The sequence below is a fragment of the Pan paniscus genome, chromosome 9 (genome assembly GCF_029289425.2).
Source record: "Pan paniscus chromosome 9, NHGRI_mPanPan1-v2.0_pri, whole genome shotgun sequence".
Classification (NCBI taxonomy): domain Eukaryota; kingdom Metazoa; phylum Chordata; class Mammalia; order Primates; family Hominidae; genus Pan; species Pan paniscus.
The window spans coordinates 59786539-59801083 of NC_073258.2; the positions used below are offsets into that span (position 1 = coordinate 59786539).

At 41.0% G+C, this 14545-nt stretch overlaps 1 protein-coding gene across 1 annotated transcript; it reads left to right on the forward strand.

Annotated features, from left to right (window-relative positions):
* Positions 1–423: 423 nt before the first annotated feature.
* CNTF (ciliary neurotrophic factor) lies at positions 424–8408 on the forward strand. Its single transcript, XM_008951804.5, has 2 exons — positions 424–729; positions 1896–8408. The coding sequence occupies exons 1-2, from the start codon at positions 616–618 to the stop codon at positions 2382–2384; spliced, it is 603 nt and encodes a 200-aa protein (XP_008950052.1). The 5' UTR covers positions 424–615; the 3' UTR covers positions 2385–8408.
* Positions 8409–14545: the final 6137 nt, after the last annotated feature.

Genomic DNA, 14545 nt, shown 5'->3' on the forward strand with positions numbered 1-14545 from the left:
TGTTATTTCTTGAAGTTTCAGTTTCTTATATGGAGAAATAACATTTACCTCAGAAATATTCTGAAGATCAAATGGAATTGCTTTAAAGTATTTAGCTTACTGACTGACCCATGGTAGATACTTAATAAATGGCAGCTGTATCAATAACAATTTTATTGAATGAACATTTCGCCGGCCTACGAGAAAAAAGACATGGGAAGCATAAGGGAGAATGATAATAAAATGAACTAATTCTAAGTGTGTGAGATAGATTACATTAGGCAGGGGTGCCATGAGGATTGGTATGATAGTGACCTTGTTGCTAAGTGCAAAAGCAAAACAATGACATAGAAACAAGTGTGCTAAGTACTGAGTGGAGGAGAGAGATGGAGGCAGACGCTGCAGGGGAAAAAAAATCTGATTAAAAAGGGCCCTTTGATTCCACAGGCACAAAAATCCACAGCCAGGAATTTGCTACCTCCTCTGAGTCAGGCAAGGGGTGGGGGTGGGGTGCACAATCCCATTAGTAGAGAATGCCCAGTGGGTTTAGTCTTTGAGAGTCACATTTCTTATTTGGACCAGTATAGACAGAAGTAAACCCAGCTCACTTGTTTCCTGGGACAGTTGAGTTAAGGGATGGCTTTCACAGAGCATTCACCGCTGACCCCTCACCGTCGGGACCTCTGTAGCCGCTCTATCTGGCTAGCAAGGAAGATTCGTTCAGACCTGACTGCTCTTACGGAATCCTATGTAAGTTGCCTATTTTGCTGTTATCTGTTTTCCCTTCATCTTTTTTGATCCAGCAACTTACCATCATGCATCAGCTCCATTACCAATTGTGAAAGCTCTAATCATATAGTCATTCATATAGGTTATTTGACATGGGCCCTTCCCTTGAGGAAACCCATGTGACTTTATTTTCTTCCTCTGGGCTGTTTAGGAGATGAAGTTACTTGAATGAGAAAATATATATGGAGTTCTAGAAAGGATTGGCTTATATGTCTTGGAGGCTATTCCAAATTTATTGGCATATATTCTGAATACTACTAGAACAGATTAGCCATGGGCCTTCTGGGTTCTTCATAGCCATTGTTCTGAATTTTTTAGCTATGTAAATGAAAGGTTTATGGGATAGGAAGAGTACTGTGAACGTGGGAGGAATTTGTAAATCCTACCCATTTCTCCTATGTAGCATTAGCCACCCACCTTTTAGTATTCTGCATCAAAAGTAGAGTGTGTCTAAAGAGAAAGGTAAGCTATCAAAAGGATCTCCTAGAAGATTCATTGAAAACTTGTGGAAGTGTCGAATTCTTGAGCTAATTCTGGAGTTCCAGATTTGTCTTCTAACAGTAAGGGGATCCCCATCAATTTCCACCTGAGATATGCTGTGGAAATACTCCAACCCCTGTGGAGAGTTTTGAATTTAGGCTGAGAACTGATTTATCTTTGTACAGCCTCACCAGACAGAAATCAGACTCTTTGGGAGTGCTCAATGGGGAGAGGGAAGTTAGAGAAATTCTACAATGGCTATATTCCAAGTCTTCCTAGTTGTGGCCAGTGTCTTTTACAAGTATGTTTAAAAATACTTGAATATGATTAAAATATTCCAGTTACTGAGAGAGTTTGAAGTGAGAAGGAAAAATTCTTCTAAACAGTTTTCAACCTTTAGAACTCAATAAAATCTGAACATTCTTCTAAGAAAAATCCATAGGTAGTCAATTTCAGGGAGTATTGGGTCTTTCTAAAGCCCAGTCATAGAGCCCAAATTAAGAGTTCCTACTGTAGACATATTATTTACTTTACAACTTGGATCCTTGGCCAGAGAGATGAGTGAGATTTTGTATGACATTTAGGGGTGATTTAAGGACACTGGGGTGATGACAGAAGATGTGGTGTTTTCCTGTATCCTCGGCCAGGTGAAGCATCAGGGCCTGAACAAGAACATCAACCTGGACTCTGCGGATGGGGTGCCAGTGGCAAGCACTGATCAGTGGAGTGAGCTGACCGAGGCAGAGCGACTCCAAGAGAACCTTCAAGCTTATCGTACCTTCCATGTTTTGTTGGCCAGGCTCTTAGAAGACCAGCAGGTGCATTTTACCCCAACCGAAGGTGACTTCCATCAAGCTATACATACCCTTCTTCTCCAAGTCGCTGCCTTTGCATACCAGATAGAGGAGTTAATGATACTCCTGGAATACAAGATCCCCCGCAATGAGGCTGATGGGATGCCTATTAATGTTGGAGATGGTGGTCTCTTTGAGAAGAAGCTGTGGGGCCTAAAGGTGCTGCAGGAGCTTTCACAGTGGACAGTAAGGTCCATCCATGACCTTCGTGTCATTTCTTCTCATCAGACTGGGATCCCAGCACGTGGGAGCCATTATATTGCTAACAACAAGAAAATGTAGCAGTTAGTCCCTTCTCTCTTCCTTGCTTTCTCTTCTAATGGAATATGCGTAGTTCCCTGGGGCCTCGCTTTCCCATCTTAAATTTCTAAAAACGGTTAAGACTACAGGCATTTTCTTTCTTTTTTCTCTGACCACCTGCAGCCTGTTGAAGGACTACAGGCATTTTCATCAAGTAGTGTTGGAGACATACACAAATGGGCATACAAGTTTAGCCTGGGGGGTGTGATTGTGTGCGTGCTTGCATGTGCTGCAGGTGTAAGAGAGTGGGAGCAGGGACAACGTCCTTCCACTTCAGGGTTCTAACCTTTCTAACCCACTAAGTAACCTCTACAGGCATTTAACTGCCTTACAGACAGAATATACATATGTTAATTCTAGTCCTGGATGACTCGGTCTGAGAAGATTCAATTTAAAATCAGACTCTTTAGTTGATTTAAACTCTTAGAGAATAAGAATAATAATGGCTAACTTTTATTATCTTCTATATTAAGGCAGTATGCCAAGGCTCTTTATGTATATTATGTACAGTGTTTACAACCTTGTGAGCAAGGTGGTGTTACTCCCATTCGGTAGATGAGAAAACAGGCTCACAGAGATTTGGTTAAGCTCACACAGCTAACAAGTGGCACACTGAGTTTGAACACAGATCATTCTCCTTGTAAAGCCTATGTGCCTTTCACTTTAGAGGCTTGATCATGAGTCACTGCACCTCTTTGTCACAGGGTGTTGGAAGATGCATCCATGTAATCTATTCCCATCGCTGGAAAACAGCTGCTGTTAGATGTCCTCAGAAGTCAGTTGCAAATTTTAGCGTTAAAGTCAGGATTTATTGTTCATACTTGGCAGTGAGGAGGGCAGCTGGAGATCTTAAGATTCCATTTTGGAAAATGATTAGGCCCGCCAAACTTCTGAGCTTTGGAAGCTGGGGATGTTTAGTAATACAGCCTGGTTTTCAAGTACTCACTAAAAGTTCTCAAATATTGGGTTGGGCACAGCTTATACCAGGTTACCTCACTTTTAATTAGCGATGCAGGCAGTGTAACCCAAGCATTTGTGGACAATGAGTGGAATACTAAAGTTAAAAAGTCAAACTTTCACCTCAGATTTTCTGGACTTAGTCATGAGGAGAGGGTGAGGCCCACTCTGTTCCTACTGGAGATACCAGAGACTCTGAAACTATAGAGGAAAGCCTCTGTGCTGCACAACAAAGGGGCAGGCTCTGCTTTTAATTTCTTGTAAGAACCACACATAGTATGAAAGGTTGGTCAATGCGGACATTAATGGAAAAGGCCATGTACTGGTGGTGTGATGTGAATCCAGAAATTTTCAAGTGTGTCATTTATTTTATACTTATCAATTAAAACTCAAGATCATGGATTGGGAGACCAAGTTAATTTAATTAATTGGGGCTTCTATATTCGTAAATGAACCATGAGTCAGGGCTAACTCCCGTAGGTTTCATGAGGTGTGGATGAGTAGCTTAGCTTGTATCCTTTCTCACATGGGTGTGTGTACAAAACTCCATGAAGTCACTATTACCAGAGTACTCTGGGCTAGGCATTGTAACAGTTCAGGGAAAGTACGGCCCTGCTTTCTAATATGCATTTGTGGCAATATGGTTGTGGGTGTGTATACACACACACGTACATTACTGTGATCAGTGATGCAGACAGTGTAACCCAAGCCTTTGTGGACAGTGAGTGGAATACTACTCAAGTTAAAAAGTCACAGAACTCCTTCACCTCACATTCTCTGGACTTAGTCATAAGGAGAGGGTGAGGCCTACTCTGTTCTCACTGGAGATACCAGAGATTCTGTAAACACACACACACACACACACACACATAGTCGAAATTATAAGTCCCAGGTTTGTTAGGAAGCTAAAGGAAGGAGAGGGGCCCAAAGTAGTTTCCCGGAGGAGGTAGGAGTTGTGGCTCAGTACAAAACTACAAAATACTCTGTACTGGTTGAGTACAAAAGAGAAGTCATGAGAGAAGGGAAGAGGTGATCATTTGTAATTTTGGCACTGAATGTATAGTCTTATTCCATTCAAGCTTTCTCTTAATTCTGCTTAACAGCAGCATTCTCAAATAATAAAATTTCTGCTTATTAATATGAAGCTCTTAGAGCTATCTGGATAATACTTTTGTTCAATGGAGAAATATGTCTACAATTTCTTAATGGGGAATAACTGACTATGAATTTGCTGCATCTAAAATGACCCCATCAATTATACATGTAAAAATAAATTTTTGAAATTTTTTAAATAAAAAATTAAAAGATGTTGCCCCCATACTCCCTCCATCAAAAAAAAGTTTTTAAAAAATGAGTGTCCCCTCTCCAAGTGTTTTTATGTTCAGCAGGTACAGCAGCAGACATCTGCAGAAGTTTCAGAACTCAGTGGAGCTTGGCTTAAGCTCTCATGAGTTGCATGTAAAGGAATATGTATGTATAAGAGGCGGATTTGAAGTGGCAGAGGGTCCACAAAAGGCACAAGTACTAACCACTGAATGGGAGGAGATAGAAAAATGTGTAAGTCACAATTAAGTCACAGAATCACCAAGTCTTTACCAAGTGCATTGTCAGCACTTTGCAAAACGCTGTGTACTTGTCTTTCAAGAAGCATACAATATGCACCCAAAAGAAGTGTGGGGAAAGCTAATCTTAGAAAAAGATAAAGGGGAAATGAGCAGTAGACCATGCAACAAAAATCAACATGTATGAGATCTGAATGTGTAGACATTGCATCATGTTTATTTGAAATGGATAAATAGAAAAAGGGACTGAATGGATTAGTGTTCTAGATGTGTGCCTTATAGTAAAGAAGAGGATAACGATGACACTATGGAATTACGTTTTTTTAGGAATATAGAACCCCAAGAAGATTTTGTTCATTAGGTTTTATTCTGTTGATCTGATATGGATAAGATCTCTGGGAAATCATATATGGTATAACTATATAGATTGAATTATAGTTTAAGGTACATAGATTTAGTTTCTAGCCCTAACTCATTTTGTAAAAACAATTTCTTCTGCCTCCTTTTCAGAGAGTAGCTTCTGAAAAGTCCTCTGTGGGTAAAGAGATCTTGTTTTCCTGAGTCAAGGAATTGCATGGATGAGAGTTTTTCTTGCATTCATGTAAGAGGGTGATTTGGAAAAGGCTCGCAAATCAGCACAAACTTGAAGGCCAAGCATGGAATAAAATTAGCCTTAAGATAATCAGGTTTAAGTGAAGTGAGAGTTTTAATAAAAATGGAAAATGTAAAGTCATAGCTCTGGTATTGCTGTTATTTCAGGCTGCTATGGATCAATGCCCAAAGGATGACTCATTGTTGTGATCACTTGTCAGACAGGGAGAGGACTAGTAAATATTTCAGGAAGACATATCTGAAAAGTTATTTAGATTGAATTTTGTTTGTGAATCCTCAGCTCCTCATGAGGTACCTGAGCATCTTTGTTAAGGGGTGAAATAGAGACACGGGAAGCAGACAGACCTCCACCAGGATGTAAAGGGGATTGGTAAAGAGGAAGGGGGTAGGGGGGAGTAGAATTTTGATTTCACTTCAGTTGATTCTGTGTGTGTGTGTGACTAATGTACTGTTAATGTACTGTTTAGGTCAGGACATTTCTTAAAAGGAATGCTTTGGCCTCCTGCCTCATCCCACCTCCACTGCAAGCGTCAGACCCACCCAAGAATGAGCTCTCTGAATGTGGGTGCATTCAAAAGCGAAAAATGATAAAAACTTCATTTCTTGGCTTCTGTAGCCCTCTGAGAACTACAGATAAAGACAGAATAAGATAATTTGATAGTTTGATGAAGTATCTGGGTGTGAGATAAAATCTATGTGCTTATGATTCTTAATATAAAAGATATTATTTCGATCAGTCTGGTTTGAACACATAGAAAACAAAAGATGCAAGAATAGCTAACAATAAAGTTCTTTTCTCAGCAATACCATAAGTTACGTCTTTTCTGTATCTTTGGATGAATGAGGGGAATTTCAAGTGACTTCAGCATTGGATGAAACATAATCCTCCTAGTCAGGGCCAGGCCCAATCAAGCGTGCTGAGTAAATCTCCGTGATGCCAGGCCACTCACACTGGGCAAAACTCCCAGGGCCAGTCAGCTTAGAAAAGGTAGATTGCCCCTATATCACCAGGCCAATGCTTTGCCCTCTGAATACGTAGTCCTATCAGCTAGACTGCAGATGAGAATGATTTCCTTTTATATGGCTTAATTGCAAGTAGCTGACCCCCCCCACTGCCCATTAAGCCTTTGACTTCAATAGAAGAACCTTGACTAGCCCATTTTTAGTCAGGTTGGAGGTAGAAACCAAATTGTTGAAAATCACATAGAGGAAAATATGAAACAGTTACTGAGAGATTCTGTATTTCCATCCACATATTTAAGGTAGTATGAAAGGGAATAATGTAACATGTCAGGCAGCTCTGCATTATTTTATATTATTTAATCCTCTGACATATCTCTTAGATGAGGAAAATGAGAATGAGCATTAACTTGCCCAAATTTCCTCCTCCAGCACCTGACAGGGCTGGAGTCTTAATTCTGGCTCTAAAGCTCACTTCACTACATCTTGTGCCATAGGACATCTGGTAATCAAAATTCTCTTATTCTGAAATCCATTCTCTGTCTCTAATCCACTCTCCTTGGCTAAAGCCAATACAGGCTTGTACAGAATTTTGCTTTGTAACGAAGTCTATATAAATTTCTAAACTTTCAGACAAGTCACTCTTTTTTCTGAGCTTCCTCATTTGTGAAATGAAAATGATGAAAAATAGCTAACTACACAGTTGTTATAGACAAATTGAGTTCTGAAATTACTTGTAACTGACATGCAGACATCATCAGGTATATTTAATGCCTCAGGTAGCTTGGATTCAGAGTTGATTGAGGAGCAAGCTCCTAAGTATCTCAGAGAACACCACCTGCTTACCAGGAATGATCTGGCCACAGCCTCAACTTCACCCTATTGTGCCTATTGGCCTTTGGCCACTGGAGGTTGACCCAGCAGTCTCACTCACAGCCTCCAGGAATCATCCACCTCCCTGGAGAGTTACAACCCAGGCCATTCACCCAGGAGGCAGCTTTCACGGTAGGCGTGGTCAGACAAGTCCTGGAGAAGCCTGGTAGGCTCCAGAGGGAGCCAAGGAAACATGCTGTCTAAGGAGCTGCCCAGGATACATTAAAGCATGCGTTTAGACTTAGAATCATCCCACCATACGCCTACACCCTCCTGTTAATACCAGAAGGAACTCAAACTTCATTTAGTTCAATCCCTTCATTAAACATAACATGAAGAAGCCAAAGAGGTTCAGCAATTTGCCCTGACATCCCAGCTAAAAAGTGGCAGAATGAGACCTACAGTCCATGGATCCCCTGGCTGCACTTTCCTGCTTCTCCATCAAACCAACCTCATTTTAGGAAACATCTGGTCTTTCTTGCTCTCTTGTATGCAGCGCCCTCTAGCTCCCTCAACTCTAATAATCCTTTAGAAGCTCTAGGAACAGCACCTCATCCAGACTTCTTTTGCCACTCCAACCCCCACCTCTACTATAATTTGAGGGTGCTATATTTCATCCTTCCCCTGATATGATGGGGGAAAGATGTGGCCCATTCTGAGGAATGCATTCTGAGTAATGGCTAAATATGTTACCCATTTCAGGGTAAGTGTCGTTTGAACAAGGCACTCAGGGAAGCTTTTTAAAAATAATATTCTGGGCCGGGCATGGTGGCTCACACCTGTAATCCCAGCACTTTGGGAGGCCGAGGTGGGTGGATCACGAGGTCAGGAGTTTGAGACCAGCCTGACCAACATGGTGAAACCCCGTCTCTACTAAAAATACAAAAATTAGCTGGGCGTGGTGGTGCGCGCCTGTAATCCCAGGTACTCAGGAAGTTGAGGCAGGAGAATCGCTTGAACCCGGGAGGTGGAGGTTGCAGTGAGCCAAGATCGTGCCACTGCACTCCAGCCTGGGCGACAGAGCAAGATTCAATCTCAAAAATAGATAAATAAATTAAATTAAATAAATAATATTCTGAAGCAGGTGTCTTCATGTCAGATCAACCCTTATTCCACAGGTAAGGTAAAGGCTTAGGACTAATTTCTCTTCTCTTAATCCCTGACTCCTGTCTCCAAAGCTTGGGATGGTGGTAGTGTTGGAGGTTACACAAATGATACGGTTTGGCTGTGTCCCTACCCAAAATCTCATCTTGAATTGTTTGTAACTAACCTGCACGTTGTGCACATGTACCCTAAAACTTAAAGTATAAAAAAAAAAAGAATTGTAATACCCATAATCTACACATTTCAAGGGAGAGGCCAGTTGGAGGTAATTGAATCATACCCACCCATGATGTTCTCGTGATAGTGAGTTCTCACGAGATCTGATGGTTTTATAAGTGTTTGGCAGTTCCTCCTGCGTTCATTCTCCTTCCTGCTACCTTGTAAAGAAGGTGCCTGCTTCTCTTTCACCTTCCACCATGATTGTAAGTTTCCTGAGACCTCCCCAGCCATACGGAACTGTGAGTCAATTAAACTTCTTTATAAATTACCCAGTCTCCGGTATGTCTTTTTAGCAGTGTGAGAACAGACTAGTACAACAAATAACTTGAAAAGACACTGAAAAAACAAAAAAGGCCAATATTCCCAACCTGGTTCTAATCTCTAAAGCTCAGTCTTTTGAAAGTTTCCTGCCCTACTCCAACCAAATTCAGCAATACATATTGACATCTGCTTTAGGCCAGTACTAAGAGTACAGAAATTAATAATAATAGGAGCAAATATTTATATGGTGTTTACTATGTTCCAGTCATTGTTCCAATTGCATGCATTAACTCATTTACGCCTCACAAGAACCCTGTGAGGTAGGTACAAAGATCTTTGGTTTACAAATGAAGAAACCAAGGCCCAGAGAGCAGATAGGTCTCTGCCCTTGAAATACGGTCTTGGGAAAGACAGCAGGTGTGCAATCAACTGCGAGAGAAGTCCGTGCAGTCAATAGTGTCATGTAGGCAACAAAAAGCTGTGGAAGGACAGAAGGAAATATCAAAGAGGGGACCTCTCAAAAGGGGCAATTTGGGAGTGAGAACTTGAAGGATGACTAGGACTTTGCCCTCGGGAAAAAACAGAGAGGAGTGGGCAAGAACATTTTAGATAAAAGAAGCAGCACTGCACTTGTCAAGGCTTGGCTGCTGAAAAGCATGTGGCACGTCTGGGACCATTCGGCATGACTGAAGTTCAGAGCTCTCTGAGAGCTACAGTAGAAGACAAGTTGAGATGAGTGAAGTGACAACACCTTGAGAAGAGAATCTTTGAAAGGTTTTTGAATGGGGAGTGCCAGCATCTACACTTTGTTTCAGAAAAGTAATTCAGTTATGTCTGTATTGGAGGTGAGAGTGACTGGAGGTAGAGGAACCCATTAAGATGCTATAATGCTCAAGGTAAGATATGTTTTAGTTATTCGTGGAAATGGTAGAGGCACTAGGAGACAAAGATGAGCACACATAGTCCCTGACCTCTTAAAATGTGCATTCTGGTAGAGGAAGACCAGCGACACACAATAGTATAATTTAGAAGGTGATAAGAATTATGTAGGAAATGGAAAAGGTGATAGAGAATTACTGAAAGTAGTGGCCATTAAGGCAAAGAGTGGAAAGCCCACAGGGACAGTTTTCTAGGGCCTCATGGCTCTACACCCAAATCATGAGCTGCTCAGGAACTTCCCAGCAATATCTCAGCTAGTAAAGATCTAAGCGAAAGGGGAGCAAAACTTGGACTGGGAGATTAATTTTTATGGTTTTCTCATTGGTAAAGCCTTAGCAACAGCCAGTGTGAGAGACTGGAACACAAGCATATCCTGTTCTGTAGGCATTGTTGGTGTATGCCTTACATTATTACTCTGCCATTTTTAAGAAAGCTTTACCATTTTCCTTTCCTTTAATTCTTAAGGGTTTACATTTCCCTGATGAGAAGGAGCTAGGCATGAGTGGGCCTTAGTAGGAGAAAGATAATGTTAAGTGCAGAGCTCCAAGGCAGGAATGAACTTCCTATCTCCAAGGAACTGAAGGAAGGCCAAGTTGGTTGAAGCCAGGTTAGTTAGGTGAGCAGGGGAACAATGCCTGTGCCAAGGCCCTTGAGCCAAAGATTATGAAAAACACACCAGCTGTTAAACAGTTGGGTTTATTACTTGTTGCAAAGAGGAGAAATGTACACCTTGGGGAACACTGAGATGCCTCAGTAAGAGTGTGTTAGAACCTATTATGGGATTTAGGCTTTGTTCCGGTGATTTGGGGAACCTCTAAGGAAGCAGAGGTTTGCTCTGGATTGGATGCTGTCAGAAAGTGGGGACAATTCTATGGGTATTTTGTGAGTCGTGCATGCGTGGCCTTGTTTTTATCCATGCTTAGACAAGACAAAATTATGAAGTGACCTTGTTTTGTTTCATTTTATCATGGTCTCCGAGTAACTTTGTCTGAGGTTGTTATTCTATAATACTGTTTAGATTTTTTAGGCTCACTGGGCTGTGAGCCTCAGACTAGCTTCTAATAATATTGCAATCGAGCTGTAAACATCAGATCAATTTTGGACATCAGGAGTACATTTTTTTTCTCCTCGTTAGTGACAAGATTATGTATAGAAAGAGATCTGGATTTTATTCTAACTGCTGAGCACAGACAACAGGTCAGTGTATGATTAGCATTGCCACCTGGATAACAAAGAACAGCTCTCAGATTTAAAAAACAAAACCAAGATATGCAGTCTTAGAATTGTCCCTGCTCTTCCGACAGTACTCAATCCAGAGCAAAGCCACACATCATTAATTCCTTCCCAGAATTAACTAACCCAACTCCAAATCCTACAGCAAATCCCTCCTAACACTTTCTCACTGGGGTGCTCCAAAGTCTCCCATCGTGTGCCCTCTCTCCTCATTGCAACAAGCCAATAAACCCAATTTTGTCTAACTGTGGACATTGTCCCAGTGGTTTGGGCTAAAGGGCATCAACACTGCAAAGAGAAACTACTGGAAAGTTTTATGCAGGAAAGTGACATGATGGGGTATATATTTATTTAAATGAGTACTCAAGCTGCTATGGGCAGATGGGCTTATAGGGGCAAGAGTGTGGGAGCAAAAAATCCGAATGATGAAAAGCCAAATTAAAATGATGAGCAAAAGAGGACAGCCCCGAAAAACAGGACAGAGGATTTGGCCTGGAAAGCCATGGAGAAGGATGGTGAGTTTTGGGAAGAGAGAAGAACCAAAGAGCACTCCCTCCCCAACTAGGAGGATAGAGAATAAATTAGGCAGGAAACAAGGAAAGGGGAGTAGATATTAGGCATAGCATAGAAAATTGCCAGCCTAGATTTTAAATATGTTGAGTTGATTATGGAGAATAGGAAGCATGGGGGAAGGAGTGAAGAGATGAGTGACAGAATGAAGCTGGTTAGGAAGATTGGGGCTCGGTCCTGAAGGGCCTTAACATCATGCTGAGGAATTTAGATTTCATTCTGTAGATATAGATAGTGACCCTCTTAGTCAACATTAGGCCGGGTGCGGTGGCTCATGCCTGTAATCCCAGCACTTTGGGAGGCGAGACGGGTGGATCACGAGGTCAAGAAATGGAGACCATCCTGGCCAACATGGTGAAACCCCATGTCTACTAAAAATACAAAAATTAGCTGGGCGTGGTAGCGCCCGCCTGTAGTCCCAGCTGCTCGGGAGGCTGAGGCAGGAGAATCACTTGAACCCGGGAGGCGGAGGTTGCAGTGAGCCAAGATCACGCCATTGCACTCCAGCCTGGCAACACAGCAAGACTCTGTCTGAATAAAAAAATAAAAAATAACAAAAAATCAACATTAAAGAGACCAAGACAAGAAGAAAGGATAGGAAAGACAAGGAAAAATCTCCGGAGTCATGTCACATCCTCTGCCTTAGTTCTTTTTGTTGTTGTTTGTTTATTTTTTGTTTTTTATTTTTTTTGTTTCCTCTGCCTTAGTTCTAAAGGGAGCTAAAAGGATCCTCTTGTTCAAATCCAAGCACAGAGTCTCCTCTGATTCTGGGTCACTAGAACTTTAGTAGACCTAAAGCATATTGGTAAACCACCCACTTTCTATTTCTCATCTTGGGCAAATTTGCATCTCCTAAGAAAGGTTTCATGTTATTTATTTTACTCTATCCATGCTCCCTCCTCCATCTCCACATAACTAACTCCTGTTCATGCTTCAAGATCCATGTCATCTTTTTGAAAATGTCCCTGACTAGTACCCTGCTATCACTGCTGTCTCCTCTTTGCTGCAACTTTACCTTGTACATTATCTTCCATCAGTACTGCTTCTACTACTGATTACTGTCACTACCACTGCTACAGACAAGGATATTGAGCTCTGACATGGAAAAAGGTGCTTTGCACACAGCAGCTCTATTAATCCTTAACACAACCCATTGCACTTCCTGATAGCTGATATCATTCTCACTTTATAGATGAGAGAACTGAAGCTTAGAAAGGTTAAATCACAAAGTTGCAGAGCTGGGATTAAAATTTATGTATTTGGGAATACTTTTTCTTTGTATAACTATTATATTACATAACACATTGCATATTAATCATTTGTGTATATAGCTCTCTCCTGGTGGAGTATGGGCTCTTTGAAGGCAGAGGCTATGTATTCTCTGGCATATGATAGGTGCTCACCAAATGTTACCTGATTAAGAGGAGGAAGGCAGGTAGAGATAGTGATGGAAAGAATGCAAGGTGGTGTGCAATGGGAGAATTACTGTTTCATACCAATGCCTATCAACATTTTTCATAGAAATGATGATGTTTTTATGGCACACTGGGACAAATTGGGGTATCTAGATTCTAGGAGAAAGCTGCTCTAGGCTGGAGAAAACAGACCATCATAGGTATAGTATCTGTAGCAAGTTCAGTTAACCACTTGGGTTACTGTAGTGTTGAAGGGATCAATATATCTTGGGCATCTGTTAGGCATTCTGTGTTTTATATCAGGGGTTAGCAAGCTATTTCTTAAAGGGCTAGAAAGTTAAATGTTTCAGTCTTGTGAGGTATAAGGTCTCTGTCACAGCTGTTAATAGGCAATAGATAATACATAAACAAATGAGTGTGGGTGTATTCCAAAAAAAACTTTATTTACAAAAACAGGTGCCTGTCCTGTGGGTCTTGTTTGCTGACCTCAGTTTTAGATGAATATTGTGCTTCAGAGCCTTTGGGTTCTCCTCCTCTTAGTCTGATTTTTAAAATGTGGATGATGTCCAATTTATTAGTTTGTTCTTTTACAGTTGTGCGTTTGATGTCATGTTTAAAAATCTTTGCCTAACCCAAGGTCACAAAGACTTTTTTTCCCCTATATTTTCTCCTTCAGTGCATTTTATCCTCAGCACGATCCTTCTTAAGAATGAATGAATGAATAAATAATTTAAATGAAAGGAAAGAAGATCTTTCTTTCTTCCCTACTTCATACTTTTCCAACCCCAGACTCCCAAACCATGAAGCTCAGCAGATACTCCTTGAACTCCGTCTGATTTTTGAGCCCCTAACCTTGCCGATCTGTTTACCTATAACTTAGTGATTCCCAGCCTTTCAATGCTGCAACATATTCTTTTTACAACATACACACCACACCCCACTTTTACTTGCACACCTCCACACACACACACTTGGTTTAAAAAAATTAGTCTCAACATAGTTTTGAAATTAAGTTTAAATTTATTTTTCATTGTCAAATTTTTTAGGAATTGAAGAATATCTGGTTTATGACAGCCCATCTCTATGAGGTAACGAGAACTATCACCAGGCAGGATGGAATTTGGACCAAGAGCAAGGCTAAAGGAGTGAGACTGGGGCTGAAATAAGGAGTGGGCCTAGGAGGTGGGTTTCAGAGGTTTACTGGGTCTCCCTCCACAGCTACTCAGCTCCGTACTCATTTCTTTTTATTTTTAAAAAAGAATATATAGTGTTTTTTGTAAATATATATCATATACAAATTTGAAAAATGAGTTATTCAAGAGGGAATATGAGGACAAAAAAGAAAAGTTGGAACTGAGATTGAGTTTAGCAACAGAAATGTTGTGGAAATGACCAGAATTTGGTTCTAAGCTTTCTAGAAGTCAAAATAAGGCAGAAG